This window comes from Eumetopias jubatus, unplaced genomic scaffold (genome assembly GCF_037043125.1).
Source record: "Eumetopias jubatus isolate StellerSeaLion01/CBP00866 unplaced genomic scaffold, mEumJub1_p1.0 scaffold_11, whole genome shotgun sequence".
Lineage (NCBI taxonomy): Eukaryota > Metazoa > Chordata > Mammalia > Carnivora > Otariidae > Eumetopias > Eumetopias jubatus.
Genome location: NW_028274817.1, coordinates 117,160,665 through 117,178,564, shown reverse-complemented (window position 1 = coordinate 117,178,564; position 17,900 = coordinate 117,160,665). Strand labels below are relative to the sequence as shown.

At 44.8% G+C, this 17,900-nt stretch overlaps 1 protein-coding gene across 1 annotated transcript in view; it reads left to right on the top strand.

Annotated features, from left to right (window-relative positions):
* Positions 1-17,900, top strand: part of EGFL6 (EGF like domain multiple 6) — a 58,930-nt gene continuing 41,030 nt past the window's right edge. The window contains exon 1 of the mRNA XM_028115106.2: positions 1-74. Within this exon, the coding sequence (XP_027970907.1) occupies positions 1-74 (74 nt within the window). The remainder of the gene's footprint in view (positions 75-17,900) is intronic.

Below are 17,900 nucleotides of genomic sequence, written 5' to 3'. Positions count from 1 at the left end.
ATGCGGCCGCGCTGGGCCCTGGCGCTCCCGCTGCTGTTCCCCTGGGTGGCAGGTGGATTAGGGAACGCGGCCAGGTGAGTGTCTGCTCCTCGCCCGGCCTGAGCTCCTCCTCGCGGCCGCTTCTGTCCTTGGTCCCTCCAGGCACCCCGCGAGGGTGTGCGCGCGTGTGGTTGTGCGCGCTGAGACGGGCTTTCCCCAGGTGCCAGGCCCGGGGCGCGCACCGGCTTTCCTCCCCGCGCCCCTTTGGCGAGACTTGTTCCCAGACTCTCTGCACCCAGCGGGCCCCACGGAGGAGGGAGTCTCTGCGCGCACCCGGGTGGGTGCGTTCTGGCTTGGTGGTCGGCGCGCATCTACTGTGCCCGCGGCGGTGCGAGTGGCGGTGGGCGGGTGGATTCTGGGCCTGTGTAGTTTTGTGTTTGCCGTTCTATCTGAAGGGCACCAACTGATTTGTCAGTCGCTGGTTTTGCAGAAACAGGACAACAGAGTAAGCGTTTGCTGTGCTTGGGCTGAGCCCGCTGGGAAGGGGGCTCCTCTACTCCGTGCCTTTCTGATTAAGGTTAATGAACTGGAAAGAAAGGATGTGGTTGTCGGATGAAATCAACTCCTTTTTCTTGCTCTGGCAATTTAGAATCTGAAGCCGTTTCTCTACTGTTGGTAAACTTGTCGAAGCCCTGAAACGTATTTTTCCTGAGATCAGCAAAGCCACTTAGTAAGTGCCCGCGTACATGGTGCTGTTGGCTTGGCACTGTTCTGAACACTCTAGGACTATTAACCCATTTGAGAGCCCGTGTGGCAGAGAAGAAAAATGAGGCATGGAGAAGTTGAATGACTTGCCCAAGGAGGCTCAGCCAGTAATAAGTGATGGAGTGGGCATTCAAACCCAGGTGGTCTGGCTCGGGTGCCTGCTCTTCTCTAGGGCACTGGGGCAGCCTTTTAGGAATCACTCGCTGAAAAAGCTTTCCTGGTTCTCTGGCTGTGATATCTTGCCTTCTGAGGTTTCTCCCCAGAGCACTAAAGCAGCGTTTCTCCTCTGGGGCACTGTTGACCTTTTGCGTTGGGCCGGATAGTTCTCGGTTAGGGATGGTCCGAAAGCTGTCCTGTGCATTGTAGGATTTTGACCGGTATCCGTGGCCTCCACCCACTAGATGCCAGTAGCACCCTCTCCACCAAAAATGTCTCCAGTCTGCCCAAGGTGGAGATGGGGGGCAGTGGCTTGCAGAATCACTGCCTTGCGGAGATTTTTTTAGTCAAACAATTCCTGGGGAGAGCAGGCTGAGAGGCTTGGTTTGGAACAGGCTTCTGAAAGGTGAGCCTGACTATCTTTGTTTGACTTACAGGAAAAAAAATCTTTCATCAGTCAGCCGCAGTATTAAGGGATTTTGAAGTTCAAACAGAACAAACCTCAAACCAGGTTCTCAGAATGTAGGATTGTAAGTTTCAATTTCCTTTCCACAATAAAAATGTAAGCAGATGCAATTTGCTCATAATCACATTCTCCTTGAACGTTGGAGGTTCTTGTATTGTTAGAAAGCCCACTTAAGAAAGACCAACTGCTTTTGGGAGATGAGATTAGCAGTTCCTTAGCAGCCTGCAAACGGGACCTCCAAGAGCTTCACTTTCAAAGCGCCACCAAATTAAATGAAAGGCTGAGAAGCCCCCCAATAAACCAAGGAATATTAAAATGAAGAATCCATGTTCGGATTCTGCAATTCTGTGGTTTTCAGTTTGTGAAATGTGCTTTCTTTACACAGTATCAGGTTCCCAAGCTGGTGTGTTTATTATCTGCTCAACAGGCTTCGAAATGTAAAGTGGTCAGCTCTTCGGGAGCTGCCCATACACCGTGTTCCATCAACTCCAGCCTCCACATGAGGGGTGATACCTTTACAGAAAAGGCAAGGCACCCACTCCTTGCTTCCTGGGGCTTCACAGCTTACAGTAAAAACTGTGACTGCTCTGTAGAAATTTCTAATATAAGCACTGGGTTTTTATTTTTTTATTTTTTTATTTAAAAATTTTTTAAGATTTTTAAAAATTTATTTGTGAGAACGAGAGCAAGCGAGCACACAAGCAGGGGGGAGCGGCAGGCAGAGGGAGAGGCAGGTTCCCCGCTGAGCATGGAGCCTGATGTGGGACTCGATCCCAGGACCCTGGGATCATGACCTGAGCTGAAGGCAGACACTTAACCGACTGAGGCGTCCCGTGGGTTTTTTTTTTTTTTTAAATAGAAATACTGCACCATAATTTTAGTGATCTAGAAAATTGCATGCCACCTAAGTGATGCTTAGTGCATAGTAGACAGTTAACACTCATCAAATGAATAAATCATCATCATGCATTTTCCTGGTCATAAGCATCAGAATTTGGCTTGAGCCCTATACTTTTTGTTTTTATTTCTGTTTATTTTATTTTATTTTTTTTTTACTAGGCAAGGGACTTTATTAACCTTGTTTCAAACTTTATTCCTAGGCTTTTTCAGCTTAATTAGCTGCAAAGAATGAATTGTGTCTAAGCAAAAGCTGAAAGGAGCTATAGTATCCAAGGGGCTTGGGCTTAAAAATACTAGAGATCTAGATTTTATCAGATCCACAAACAAAATTTTAAAACACAGTCATAATATAAAATAGCAGCTCCCAGTAACTTCTTCAAGTTTCGTCTTCTTCAGAAGGTAACTCAATTCCATTTGCTTCATTCTTGGAAGCTTCATCAAAATTCTCCCCAAGATCTGGAACTTCGCCATCATCCTGGTCTCCGGTAGCAAGTGGTGCTTTTCCACCCACAGATCGTGCGGGCAGAGCTTCAGCTAGTCTTAAATGAGTCAGACGGTCTGCACCAAGTTGGTGTCAGATGCCAGGTAGCATAGTGTTCCTGTCCGCTGCCTGCCGCGGGGCTCGATCCCAGGACCCTGTGATCATGAGCTGAGCTGAAGGCAGACGCTTCACTGACTGAGCCACCCAGCTGCCCCAGAACTGAAGTTTATTTTTATCATGGACTGTAGCCCTTCTCTGAACCACCTTCTTTCTGTGAGCGGTTTCTTTCCCACCAGTGCGCCCTTGTGCTTGCAGTTTGGCGAGTTTCTCCTGGTCTGTGATAGTTTCTTTCGTCTTGTTGGAGCAGAAATGTGACTGCGAGGGGGACTAGGGTTGGCGCTCAGGGGGTGTCGGGTGAACCAGCTGAGATTCAGTCGAACCCTAGATTTTTTAAATGCCCTTTGGGCATGGGGACCATTTGCCAGTCTAGCACATTTATTGAACTGAATTCCCTCTCCACAGGGTTCTAGGACCTAACACTGGCATCTTTTGGCCTTGAGCACATAAGATGAATATTAATTTTGCTATTCTTTTCATGTTTGGAGCAACTCCCTATTTATAGTGTATTTCTGTTACACATTTTTTTTCTCTCTTGAATTCAAATAAAAATAACGTGAGATGAAGGAATGACTGGGTTCATGCTGAGGGTCTACACTCGGGGAGAGATGCCTGCTTTCTGTAAATCACACCTACGTTGAGAACTGATTCCTCTCAGAGCCCCGCTAAGGAAGTGCCATTGTAATAACTTTCCGCAAACTTTGTGGCTTAAAAAAAACACAGATTTATTCTCTTAGAGTTCTGGAGATCACAAATCTAAAGTGGGTCTTAAGGGGCTAAAATTAAGGTGTTGGCAGGGCTGTTCCCTCTGGAGGCTCCAGGGGAGACTCTGTTCCTTGTCTCATAGCTTCTAGAGGCTTCCAACATTCCTAGGCTTGTGGCCACATCACTTCAATCTCTTCTTCGTCACCTTGCTTTTTTTTCTCTTAGCCTCCTTCCTCCCTTATCCCTTACCTGTGATTATACCAGGCCCACCCAGATAATCCAGGACGGTCTCTTTATCATAAGATCCTTAATTTGATCACATCCGCAAACTCCCTTTTGCCATATAAGATAACATTTACAGGTTCTAAGGATTAGGTAGGACGTGGACATCTTTGGGGAGGCCATTATTCAGCCTTGCAGAGGAAGTGTGAACTGCGAGTCGGTTGTTCTTGGTTTCTCATTTTGAAACATTTTAGTGATTTGTGAGTGGTTGAGGTATCATTCATCTCTTATTCTTAAAACTAGAATTTGTGGGAATATCCCCAAAACTCAAGAGCTGAGTTTTTTTGGGGTGCCTGGGCGGCTCAGTTGTTAAGCGTCTGCCTTCAGCTCGGGTCACGAGCCCAGGGTCCTGGGATCGAGCCCCGCATCGGGCTCCCTGCTCGGCAAGAAGCCTGCTTCTCCCTCTCCCACTCCCCCTGCTTGTGTTTCCTCTCTCACTGTGTCTCTCTTTGTCAAATAAATAAAATCTTAAAAAAAAAAACTGAGTTTTTCTAGGAAATAGTGACCATGAAATGTTTGATTACAACATAGAAATCACTTCTGAGCAACCTATTTCAATAGTTTCATTGGTTTAGAAGATATTACAGTCCTATTTATATGTGACTTATGTGCATAAGCCAAGGTTGCGTAAACATTAAAATGAAAATAAGTCTGTTATCTAGTCTTCATAAATCCGATTGGCATTCAACAAATACTGGTGAGACTCTACTCTGTGTCAACACTTTTCAGTGTGATTTCAATCATTTCTCTCATCAACCCTAAGAAATAGATAATTGTGCCTATTTGACAGACATTGGGATGGAGAAACTTGAAGAAATTCGATGAATTTCCAAGAACTTTATTTGATATGATTTTCTGCTTTAAGAGCAGTGCCATTCCAATGTTCCACATTTATTTCTCCAAAAATATTGGATACATAAAAGCTGACATTTTTGCAAAATACGTTCTCATACGTTATCGCCAATGATCTTGTTTAGCTTGACTCCTGCCCAGTATGACCCAGGGATGTGTGTAGAATAAGTGAGGGATTTCTGAGTCTCCACCCTCTCCAGTACACTTCCTTCCTCTAAGTTTACATTCTCTCAGAAGCAGACTCTGAGATCAGGATTTGAGTGTACGTGGTTCATTTGTGAGGTGACCCCAGAAAGTTCTAGTAGGGAAAGAAATGTTATGGAAATAAGTTACCACTGTGATTCAATCCTGCTGGGGAATTCTAGAAGACAGTAGGACACAAGCCTCAGAGCTAACGCCCCTGAAGGCAAGGGAGCTGGGGTATTTATACTCCCAACAGTCATGGGTTGAGGGCTTCTGAGGAGGGGCCATTTAAAAGGGGAGAACAGATATTGAGGTACCATTTGCAATGTCAGCCATGTGTAAATTAGGGATCATATCCCATTTACAGATGAATAAACTGAGTTTCTAAAGATTAAGCAATTAAGTGATTTGCCTAAAATATCACAGTGAACAGGTGGCAGATTGAAAGCCATGGCTATCTCCCAAGGATAATTAGATCATTTTCCACGGGGTGCTTTGTCCAGAGTAATCAGCAGTACTTCTGGTTTCATCAGTTAACTTGCTGGGTTTCAACGTAGTGGTTATTCCAATAACCTGTTTTAAGTCTGAAGGTCATGCTTATGAAAACAAACAAAAGGCAAAAGACCAATACTCTAAAAGTAGCTAAAATTAATTCACTTCAGGTTCAACATGAATCGAACAAATGACATACTCAAAACATCCTCCTGAATGTCAGAGATACATATCTATCTGCCGCCCCCCTCCCCCTGAACAACTTGGGAGGGCAGGCAACATATCTGTCTTTTTTGGTGAGTGGGGTGCAGGGTGAGGGTTGTTACCTCTAGCTCCTAGCCCAGTTCCTGGCACATAGTAGGTGTTGAATAAAAAAATTGATGCGTTAATGACCACAGGACTCTGGTGGAGAGGCAAATAGTGTTACATATAAATAACGTGTGTTTATACTTCTATATATAAGCATTCAAAAGAATGAATATGTATATTTATGTTTTTACATATTACACTTGACCTGTAACACAGGTTTGAACTACATGGGTCCACTTATTCGTGGATTTTTTCCAGTACAGTGCTGTGAATGTATTTTCTCTTCCTTATGATTTCCTTAATAACATTTTCTTTTCTCTAGCTTACTTTATTGGAAGAATACCATATATAATACATATACCAAATATGTGTGAATCAACTGTTTTCTGTTATTGGTAAGGCTTCCAGTCCACAGTAAGCTTTTGGTAGTTACATTTGGGGGGAGTCAAAAGTTATACAAGGATCTTTGTGCCAGGGGTCAGCACCCCTAACTCCCATGTTCACCGATCAACTGTGTATGTTTACGTGAATATGTATGCATGTAAAATTATGTGTGTGTGTGTGTGTGTGTATAGAGAGAACATATAGAACATATGAACCATTCCATAGAAATCAGATAAGAGAAATTGAGTCCACGAGTCAGTCAGGGAAAGTGGAGGACAGAGGATGACATTGAAACTGTCCTTGTGGAATGAACGTGAGCCCACCTGGTCTAAAACAGGGGAGAAGGCAAGTCTGCAGTACTTACTTCCCAGTAGGTATTGCATAGGAATAAATAAATGGCTGGCTGGATCGATACATAGCTGCAAAAAGCATATAAAAGGAAGGCTTTGGCCCCAGATAGGAAGTGCACTGGCCAGCATCTGGGGGCACGAGCCTGGTGACAGCCAAGAAGGCAAGCTGGAAACAGGCCACGAAGAGCCCTGTATTTTGAGCCAAGGAGCTTGGGCTTTGTTGTGAGAGCAGAGAGCAAAGCAGGGCATTGCAGGCTGTGTTCTGTAAAGATACCCCATCGTGACCAATTCACGCTCAGAACGATCCCACAGTCGCACAGAATTATCTTCAAGGTAATGCACTGTAGTTTAGTGAAATTGGCAGCCTTTTTCCTTTCCAAATGTACATGCTATCAGTGTGTTTATAATCCGTGGTAGCTCAGATTGGATGAACACAAATGCAAAATTAAAACTCAACATACCAAAGCAGCAACCATCTTTACAAAGATCACGTTTGCTCTTCAAGTATTGCTCTGTTTCTGGGCACGACGTGTAGGAGTTATCTGTTGCTATTCAACAAAATACTCCAAAGCTCAGAGATTTAAAACAACATTTATTTATTACCCCTCACCGTTTCTGTGAGCCGGGAATTCAGGAGCACTTTAGCTGGATGGGGCTTGGGGTTTTTCACGAGGTTGCAGCCAAGTTGTTGGCCGAGGCTGTAGTCCTCAGAAGGCCTGACTCCAGCGGGGGGCCTGCCTGCAAGGTGGTGCGCTCACCACCTCAGACAGGGCACCTCGGTGATTCACTGGTTGCGGCCAGGAAGCCTCAGTTCCTCGCCTGGTGGAGCTCCCTCTGGGGCTGCTTGAGTGTCCTCATTGGCCCAGCAGCCGACTTCCACATGGCAAGGACTCAGAGAGAGAAGGCGAAAGTAGCTCTGCCTTGTGTGCCCTGACCTTGGAAGTTACCCTCCATCCACTCCCACCGCGACCTCTTCGAGTGAAGCCAGGCACTAAGTCCAGTCCTACATAAGGGGGGCGGGGGATTAGGCTTCACCTCCTGGAAGGTGGACTATCAGAGAATTTGTGGGCATATTTTAAAACCACATCACACCTTCTGGTTTTCCTTCTCAGCCTCTTTTACCAGCCTTGGTTTCCACAGAGCTCTGCTTCCTATATAGATGTAGATGACTTCGAAATGTGAATCTCAAGCCCCAGCCTCTCTCTGCTGCATTCTTCACCTAGCCATTGGGATGTCCCGTGGAGCTTCGGACATCCCAAACTGAGCTCTGGGTCAGCTCTCCAGAGCTCACTGTCCCCCATCTCACCCATTGTCCCTATTCCAGGACAAACAGTATCCAAACTGGTCCAACCAAAAACCTGGGCATCGTTTCTGACAACTCTTCTCCCCACTTGTATTCACTCTGGTGCTAAATCCTATCACAGACGGAGCCTCAAGCCCATCTGCTTCTCTCTCTCCTGCCCACCGCCACCCAGCCACGCACTGTCATTTCTCACCTGAACCCCAACAATAGCTGCCCTTTGCTGCTGCTTTTGCCCCCTCTAGTTCACATTCCAGAGGGTTCCTCTTAAAACTTAAATCACATCATGTTAGCCATCTCCTTAAAGCCTTTCAGTGACTTTGCATTGGATTCAGAATAAGATCTGTTCTATTTAAGATGGCATAAAAGGCCCTGTGGGTCTTGCCCGTTTCTCTAACTCCCCATTTTCTGTCATTCCCCACCGTGCTCTCTGTGGATGGAAACTAAAGGAGCTGCCTGATGACACTTGCTTTATTGACTACCTTCTCTTCCTTGTCTCACTTCCCCACTCCCCTACCCCCGTGCCTTTACCTCGTAGACAAAGCACTTGCGCTCACATCCTTGTATCAGTCGGCTTCTGGGGGAGCCCACACTAAGACACTCCCCATGCCCGATTCCCACCCAAGTCCCGAGCGTGGAAGGTTAAATGAGAGAAATAGAGGAAGCGAGGGAAGGTGCTGAGTTTTGATCTACCGTCGATGACATGGGAAATTTGAAGATGGAGAACACATGCCGGTACGCACTTGATAGCCAGCCGTTTGTTGACGAGTCTCCTTGACGCCCACACCTCCAGGCGGCTGAGACGCTTTGGGGTATCCCTGGGCCTGGTGGACCTGGACTCTGTATGTTGAAGATGGGTGGAAGCCAGAATTAATCTTAACCTGTACGGTACAATGGACTTGCTGTACTGGGAACGCTGATGAAAACAAAAGGAAACAAAACAAAGAACCCCCTCATGGCTGGACCTTATGGTCCCTATTTAGAAAAAAATTTATTTCGGGCGCCTGGGTGGCTCAGTCATTAAGCGTCTGCCTTTGGCTCAGGTCATGATCCCAGGGTCCTGGGATCGAGTGCCGCATCGGGCTCCCTGCTCGGCGGGAAGCCTGCTTCTCCCTCCCCCACTCCCCCTGCTTGTGTTCCTGCTCTCACTGTCTCTCTCTGTCAAATAAATAAATAAAATCTTTAAAAAAAAAAAAAGAAAAGAAAAAAATTTATTTCATTCGTTGGGCCACATTTAAACATCAGCAAAAAGAAGTTTTACCTTCTCAATTTGTCTTGGAGAAAGACTATCATAAAATTTCCTGGAACCTGACCATAAACAAGCACACTAAGAATTCTGGCACGGTATATTTTCACAGAAAATAAGGAATCCCAGGAAGAAACACTACACTACTTACACAATCCCTGGAATGTTTTTAAATTAACCTCAGCTGTGGAGACAGCGTTCGTGATTAATTTGATCAGTGTAGACAGCAGGCTGTGTAATGCATTAAAGGAACTGGGACAATTGAGCATTCAGTTCAGACTCCCACAGCTCAGGGCCTCCTCTCCACAGAGACTCGCTCATCTGCACGGACACTTCCCTGCCTTGGGACCAGGCTCCCTGGGCCTTCCGTATGCCAACTGGGGTTCAGCAAGAGAGATCTGAGGGAGAGAGAGCGCTGCTGGCCGGCCCGGCCAGACCTCCTGAGATGGCAGAGGATGTTGCTGGGGTCATTTCGATCCAAGATCAGGAGTTCTCTTTCTAGGTTCCTAAATTCCTTTTGATTGATTACCCCATGTTTATCGGGTCCCGTGAGGTTGGGTCAATCCAGCCAAATGCATACCAGCTCATTATACTCAGACATGTATTACATTCCAGTGATTGGTACCCTGCCAGAACCGTGCCTCCTTGGTAGCTTGGAATGCGCTGCTCCAATTTTATACATTTAAAAAAAATATATGTGCTTCACTAGATATGGAACTAAATGCAATTTATATGGATCGTTTTGTAAGATTTTTTTTTTTAAGAGAGGTAGAGAAGGGGGAGTGGGGAGGGGGAGAGGCAGAATCCTGAGCAGGCTCCATGCCCGATGCGGGGCTTGATCTCACAACCCCACGATCATGACCTGAGCCAAAATCAAGAGTCGGACGCCTAACTGACTGAGCCACCCAAGTGCCCCTTGTAAGATTTTTTTTTTGTATGACTAGATTCACATATGAGGAAAAAGATGTGCCCTAGACTTTAGGAAAAGAAATGATTCTTGAAATACTACTCTGTTGATCAGGGTAGGCTCATTTCTACATCAAAACGGTCTCAAAATGGCAGTGGCTGAACACAGTAAAGTTTATTTCTTTGTCTGCCTTGAAGTCCCCGACATGTTGGAGAGACTCTGCTTGTGTGCTTTTACGTAAGACCAGGCTCCATCCATCTTGAAGGGCCATTTCCTCCAGGCCAGCAGAGTCCTTTTTATTCAGCAGGCTGATAGAAAAGGAGCATGTCCAGGATCCCGTGGGAGGCTTTGTGAACAGGCTTGGAGGTGGTCTGCCCACGTTCCGTTGGCCTAAACCAGTCATGTGGCCCCACCTAACCCGCAGGCTGGCTGGGGAGCATAGTGTAGCTTTGTGCCCGAGAGAGAGAAATAGGTTTGCTGAGCCCTGAAACTTCTCTTCCATGATCATTAAATTGTAACATGAAATTACAGATATTTGGCCATTTTTAACTTATAGAAGTTTCATGTAGTTTAACCTAATCGTTTATGTCCCTTATCCAGAATACTCACAACCAGATATTAAAATAAAAGAATAATTGAATTGATGATGGGAGAGTTAGTGATTGGGCAGGAATTAGAGCAAAGCACAGGTAGAAGGAGAGGATGCTGGGGAAGTAATCTGAATAATTTGTTAATATTAACTTAAGGCCATGCAAGAACTCTGTATGCAACTATAGATTAAAGCTTTTTGAGAAGTTTTTAAAAAGGTTTATGAGATAGAGTGCCCTATTATTGTCAATGTCATGCTTGCGTGTGCTGGATTCCTTTCTTCCCCCCAATAATATTGTCTCAGCTTAAACAGAAATATTTTAGTATTTACTTTTCTTTTTTATCCATAATTTTAAATGACTGCGTATGTGCATTTAAAAAAAAAAAACGTGGCAGGCTTAGAATGCAGAGCTGGATGCTTGGTGTAATAAATCAATTTCCTTTGGCACCTACAAATCAGCAAGTGATTATTAGCCATTTTATCCACCAGAGATTCCCCCCCCTTTAAACTGTTTTTCCATTTTCATGACCAGATGTAGAATTTGATGATTAAACCACTAAAATCCCATTTGTGGCTGTCCCTTTGAGGTATCTCTCAAAACTGGGTAAATACAGGGATGGCACGTCCATCAATTAAAAAGCATGTTGCTCATTTATGGACTTGCGTGGTTCTCTGATGGTTTTTCCTACGATGTTGTTGCAAGCTACTTGGTCTTCTCTAGGAAATACGCACAGAACGTGTCGCTGCATCTACAGAGCAGCTGTGGGCCGAACTGTTGTTTTCTGGTTTGTGTAATTGCCCAAACATCAGAATCTACTTTATAGTTCTCAGTCATGAGTTGATTCTTAATGATTGTTTCTTTAAAAAAAAAAAAACAACAAAAAAAAAACAAGTGAAAATAAGGCTAGATTCAATAACAAATTTGTTATCTTCTAACAAAGCTGTAATCCTAAAATGCATTTGTGACTGAAGAAGGAATTTTTTCCAGTGGATAAGAAACCTTACTTGATTAACAAGTTTTTGGTGGCCCAAGTGTTAGTCATTAACATTTTGGAGAGCTTTACAAGTGATAGTTTGTACAATGTCAAAAATGATGACTTGGGAGAAATTGATACACCTCAGATTTCTCAGCTTCACCTTTTCACCTAAAGACAAGCATGTGAAAGCAATAAAATTCGAGAAAGAGGATTTCTCTGGAGAGTTGTGGTAATGTGCAAACAGTATATGAATTTCATCTTCTGGTAACTTTCTCCTTTTAGTTAACCCCAGCCAGTGTTCTTTACAATCAAAAGTAAATCACTTTGACCAATACATATGAAATGGTTTGCCCACCTGTACAGAGGACCCTGGACTCTTTCACTAAAGTTTTTAATTAGGCTTTTAAAAAAATATATTTCAACCAGATTCAATTTTTTTTGGTCTGATTTCACATCTAACAGCTTCAATAATCTTTTTTTTGAGGTGTAACTGACATGTAACATTATATTAGTTACAGGTATACAATATAATGATTCAATATTTGTATATATTGCAAAATGATCACAATAGGTCAACTTACTGTCTGTCACCATACATAGTTATAAATTTTTTTCTTGTAATGAGAACTTTTGAGATTTATTCTCTTAGCAACTTTCAAATATGCAAATAGGACTGTTAACTATAGTCACCATCTGTACATTACATCCCTATGACTTATTTTATAACTGGAAGTTTATACCTTTTGACCCCCTTTACCCATTTCGCCCCACCCCTCACCTCCCTGCTCTGGCAACCACTAGTCTGTTCTTTGTATGTATGAGCTTGTTTTTTATTTATTTATTTATTTATTTTAAAGATTTTATTCATTTGACACAGAGAGACACAGCGACAGAGGGAACACAAGCAGGGGGAGTGGGAGAGGGAGGAGCAGGCTCCCCGCCGAGCAGGGAGCCCGATGTGGGGCTCGATCCCAGGACCCTGGGATCACGACCTGAGCTGAAGGCAGACGCTTAACGACTGAGCCACCCAGGCGCCCCTGTTCTTTGTTTTTTAGATTCCACATATAAGTGAGCTCATGTGGTATTTGTCTTTCTCTGACTTATTTCACTTAGCATAATGCCTTCAAAGTCCATCAGTGTTTTCCCAAATAGCAGGTTTTCACTCTTTTTTTTTAATGACTGAATAGTATTCCATTGTGTATGTATACCGCATTTTCTTTATCCATTCGTCCGTCATTGGACCCTTAGGTTGTTTCCAGATCGTGGCTATTCTATATAATGTTGCAGTGAACATGGGACATGCATGTATTTTTTCAAGTTAGTGGCTTCATTTTCTTTGGATAAATACCCAGAAGTGAGATTGCTGGCAAAATGTAATTTTGTGAGGAACCTCCATACTGTTTTCCACAGAGGCTGCACCAATTTACATTCCCATCAGCAGTGCACGAGGTTCCCTTTTCTCCACATCCTCACCAACACTTGTTATTTCTTGTCTTTTTGATAATAGCCATTCTGCCCAATGTGAAGTGATATCTCATTGTGGCTTTGATTTGCATTTCCCTGATGTTGAGTGATGTTGAGCGTCTTCTCATGTGTCTGTTGGCCATCTGGATGAATTTGGGGAAATGTTTATTCAGATCCTCTTCCTGTTTTTTAATCAGATTGGTCTTTTTGTTATTGAGTTGTATGAGTTCTTTCTATATTTGGGGTATTAACCTCTTGCCGGATATATGGCTAGCAAATATTTTCTCCCATTCAGTAGTTTACCTTTCCATTCTGTTGAGTTTCCTTTGCTGTACAGACGTTTTTTTAGTTTGATATTCCACTTGTCAATTTTTGCTTTTGCTTTTGGTGTCAAGTTTCAGTAATATTGTTGCTTATTGAGTTCCCTCTACTCTTATGGAGGCTGCTTTGTTTTGCAAAATCCCTGATATTTCCAACTGCTTGAAATCCTTCTATACCTCCCCAGAGCCTTCAGAGTGGACAAGTGTTTTGCATGGTCACAGGCCTTTTCTTTGCGGCCCCTGCTTCTCTCCCTGCTACCTTCTCCTCCCCTCTATTCTCTCTGCTCCCCTCCCCACTCCCCTCCCCACTCCCCTCCCCATTCCCCTCCCCACTCCCCTCCCCACTCCCCTCCCCACTCCCCTCCCCACTCCCCTCCCCACTCCCCTGCTCTAAACACACACCACTTTCTAGACCCTAGTTTACAGGCCACCAACTCCTCAGGTTTTTGGTGGCTCCCTCCTTGACACAGGCTGTTTTCTCTGCCTGGAACACCTTCCCTACCCAACAGCCTCCTTCCGTTTTACCCAGGTAAGTCCGCCAGTCTCCAGGATTCATATCAGGCCCCATTTCCCCCAGAAAACCCCTCACCCACCCACCCCTAACCTAACGACTCCTACATCTTGCCCTAGCTCCGAGAACTTACTCCTTTTGTGAGATTTGTCAAATCATAGTATAATAATCTGTTCACTTGCCCAGCTGCATCCTTGGACTGTAAGTTCTTTGTGGGCAGGGGCTGTTCTCATATATGTCTAGAGCCTCAGTGCCTGACATATGTAGTTACCTAATACATTTTAGGTGAAAAAAAATGGATAGATGGATGAATGAATAGTGCAGGGGAGGAAAGATAATTTTCCCTCTACCCTTCTAGGTTCTTGGCTGAGATCCCCCTGTAATAAAAGACAGATTAATAGGAGAAAACCAGACAGAAGTAAATAACTTATATACCTGCTGTACACCTGGGAGATACCCAGGAAAACTGAGTAACTCAAAATGGCACAAGCCACCACCTTAATACCCAGCTAAAGATAAAAGTTGTTGTTGGAGTTTGGGGGAGCAGGTTATGGGAGGTGACCAGGCAAAGCACAGTAAGTAAGGATAAGGTTGTTACACAGATTTAAGTCCTGGCCTTCTCCATTGATAACAGCTTCTTCTTCTTCTTCCTTCTTCTTCCTTCTTCTTCCTTCTTCTTTCTTCTTTCTTCTTCTTCTTTTTCTTCTTCTTTTTTTTTTAAAGATTTTATTTGAGAGCGAGAGAAAGCACAAGTAGTGGGGAGGGGCTGAGTGAGAAGCAGGCTGCCTGCTGAGCAGGGAGCCCGATGTGGGGCTCGATCCCAGGACCCTGGGATCATGAGCTGAGCCGAGAGCAGATGCTTAACCGACTGAGCCACCCAGGCACCCCTGATAACAGCTTCTTGAGATTTAGAGATGGAGACAGCCTCATATATGAAGATTTCCCTTGTAAATATAAATATCTCTTACATAAGGGTAACTTCTTTTTTTAAAAAAGATTTTATTTACTTACTTGAGAGAGAGTGTGCACACACGTGCGTGACAACAGAGGGAAAGGGAGAGGCAGACCCCCGCTTAGCAGGGACCTGACTTGGGGCTCAGTCCCAGGACCCTGAGATCATGACCTGAGCCAAAGGCAGATGCCTAACTGACTAAGCCACCCAGGCGCCCCACAAGAGTAACTTCTACTCAGGTTTTCAGAGCTTCTCCTGTGTCTGCTGTTTCTTAAAAATAATCAGCCCAAAATAATCCTTATGCCAAAGAAGCATGTTTTGGGGTGGCAAATCCTGTTCCCCTTCCATACTTTGGTCAGCTGTATTCCTGCCTGACTTCTAATACGAATGTAAAGTCACCTGGTCTTTTTTGTGACCCTGGTTTCTTCATGTGTAAAATGATAGGTTAGAACTGGCTGATGTCTGAGGTCACTTTCTTTAAGGTGAAATTCTACAGTGAGCTCCCCTTGCAGTGAAAACTGACTCCTATATACATTAAAAAGTAAAGTCACATGGAAACTGTGGCAGCCATGAGAATGTGCCTTGCAGACTGCCAGCTGCTGAGAGTGCGATTGACCCAGGGCCCGCACTACTCTGCTCTTGGAAAGCCATCACCACGGTTGAGCAACGCCATGCCTCCCACGGGCTGCTCCTGCCAGGCCACCTTCCAGAAGGAGCATGGCAGGGATACCACGGCAAGACCGTTTGTGGGAAATACCACTCTCCTCTGAAGGTCAGTTTTGGCTCCCAGACTCCCCCTCAGTTTTGCCAAACCCTCCTTAGACTTACCCAGCAGCCTTGGATGCCTGCATCCGACCTTTGTTCCGTCTTTGCTTTGCTCGGGGTCAGCCTCGCATGGCGGTCCGATGGCCCTCCCAGCCTTCCCCAGCTCTCGCGCCATGTTCTCTCACAGGTGTTTCCTGTAATAACATCCTTGCACGTTTATTCCCCTCATGGCTTCTGCTTCTCAGAGGACTCAAACTAAAGCAGAAACCTAGTTCAAACTGCGATTCATTTCATTGATTATGAGTCCATGGCAGTTTTAAACTTTATACCTTATTCAACACATCTAGTAGCAATCTTAATCGTACTGCTAGTACTGCTAAGAGTGGTGAGTTAGGGAACATTTCCTGTGTTACTCACTGCTCCAAGCCCTTTATATATATTGCGTCATTCCATTGTCACAAAATCCCTTAAAGTAAATCCCCTTTTTATCCCCATTTCACAAATGAGATAGTTGAGGCATAGAAAGGCAAAGTAACTTGCTGAAAGTCACAGGTTCATGTACAGTAGAGCCATGATTCAAACTCAAGAAGGAGACCGTCGGCCTGACCATCGTATTTTGCGGCCTGCTCAACATCAGAGCTGATCCTGCTTTTTCTAGAAACACTCTGTGTTTGGCTTAACCTGGTGTTCCTTTTACCTTTCTGAGCATTGCTTGAGTCTCTGGACGTTTCTCCTCCACGGCCCACCTCTTACATGCTAGTTTCCTTGGGGCTGTGCCCTAAGCCGCCTTTTCTTCTTACACTACATACATTCCCGTAGATTCAGTAACCAACTGCCTGCAGATGACGCCCCACTCTGTCATGCTTCCTGGACTTTTGGCCCAAATAGCCAACTTCCTATTCAACATCTCTTGGTTGTCTGTCTAATGAGCCCTCAAAATTAGCATGTCCCTAAGAGAACTCCTCATTTATCCTGTTCCTCAACATGGTCCTCCATCCATATTCCCCATTCCAGAAATAACAGCACTGCTGTCTACCTGATTTTACATCCATCTCACACTCCAGATCCAATTGACCGGAATATGACCTCCATGAGGGCAGAGATCTTACGTTCCTCGTGGTTGCTGCTGACCCTCTGGAGATGAACCCAATGCCTGATATGTTGTAGGTTTTCAGTAAATAATGAATGAATGCTCTAATCCATTACCAAGTCTTTTGGTTCCACCTTGAATCTATCCATTTTTCCTCGCTGTCTCTGCTACTGCTCTAGTCCAAAAGACCAGAATCTTCCAAGCCAACTGGTATCCCTGCTTCCATCTGTCTCCATCTCATCCATTTTCCAGACTGCTGCCATGATAATATTTTTCCCTAAGGGAAAATGTTATCAGATAAACTCCCTACTCAAAATCCCTCTGTGCTGCCCTATTGCCATTCAACTATCAGGCTTCATAGCCCGAGCTTGACTAACATGACGCTCTGTGCTGTAACCCGCTCATCTCCCTCCCTTTGCTCCACTCCTGTGGTCTTCTATCAGTTCCTCGAGCACAAGCATCGTGTCTCTTACCCTGCACTCATTCTGTGACTTCTGCTTGTAATATGCTTTCCCTCATCTTATGTGGTTGACTTCTCTTTATCTTCCATTTCACTTAAAGGTGCACCCTCAGAGAGAACATCTTGGATCCATTCAACCAGAGTGTGTTTCTTTGCTTTAAGCTTCTGTAGCTGACCGAATATGTTTAGTGCCTCTGTTACCCTCACCCTCTTGTCTAAAAGCTTGTAGTCAGGGACCCTATCCACCATGTTTATCTCTGTATTTCCGGTACCTATCCCAGTGCTCAATACATATTCATGTTCTATTGAATAAGCTGGGGCTTGGGGCATCAGGAAAATAAGTAAGGTCCTCCCTTGCAAACCTATAGTCAAGAAGTTGGCAGGTCATCTCCAAAGTATTGATAGATTGAAATCTAATTAAATGAATCCCCCATTCCTTATAAAAATATAGAATTAAGGGGGCACCTGCATGGCTCAGTCGGTGAAGCATCTGCCTTCGGCTCAGGTCATGATCTCCAGGGTCCTGGGATGGGGCCTGCATCGGGCTCCCTGCTCAGCAGGGAGTCTGCTTCTCTCTCTCTCTCCCCCTCTGCCCCTCCCCCCGACTCACGTTCACTGGCTCTCTCTCTCTCTCCAGTAAATAAGATTTTATTTATTTATTGGAGAGAGAGAACAAGCGGTGGGGAGGGGCAGAGGGAGAGAAAGAGAGAAGCAGACTCCCTGCTGAGCAGCGAGCCCGATGCAGGCCCCATCCCAGGACCCTGGAGATCATGACCTGAGCCGAAGGCAGATGCTTCACCGACTGAGCCACCCAGGCGCCCCCGTAAATAAAGTCTTAAAAAAAACTGCAGTAAGATACCACTTCCCACCAACTAGAATGGCTGTAATAAAAAAAAAA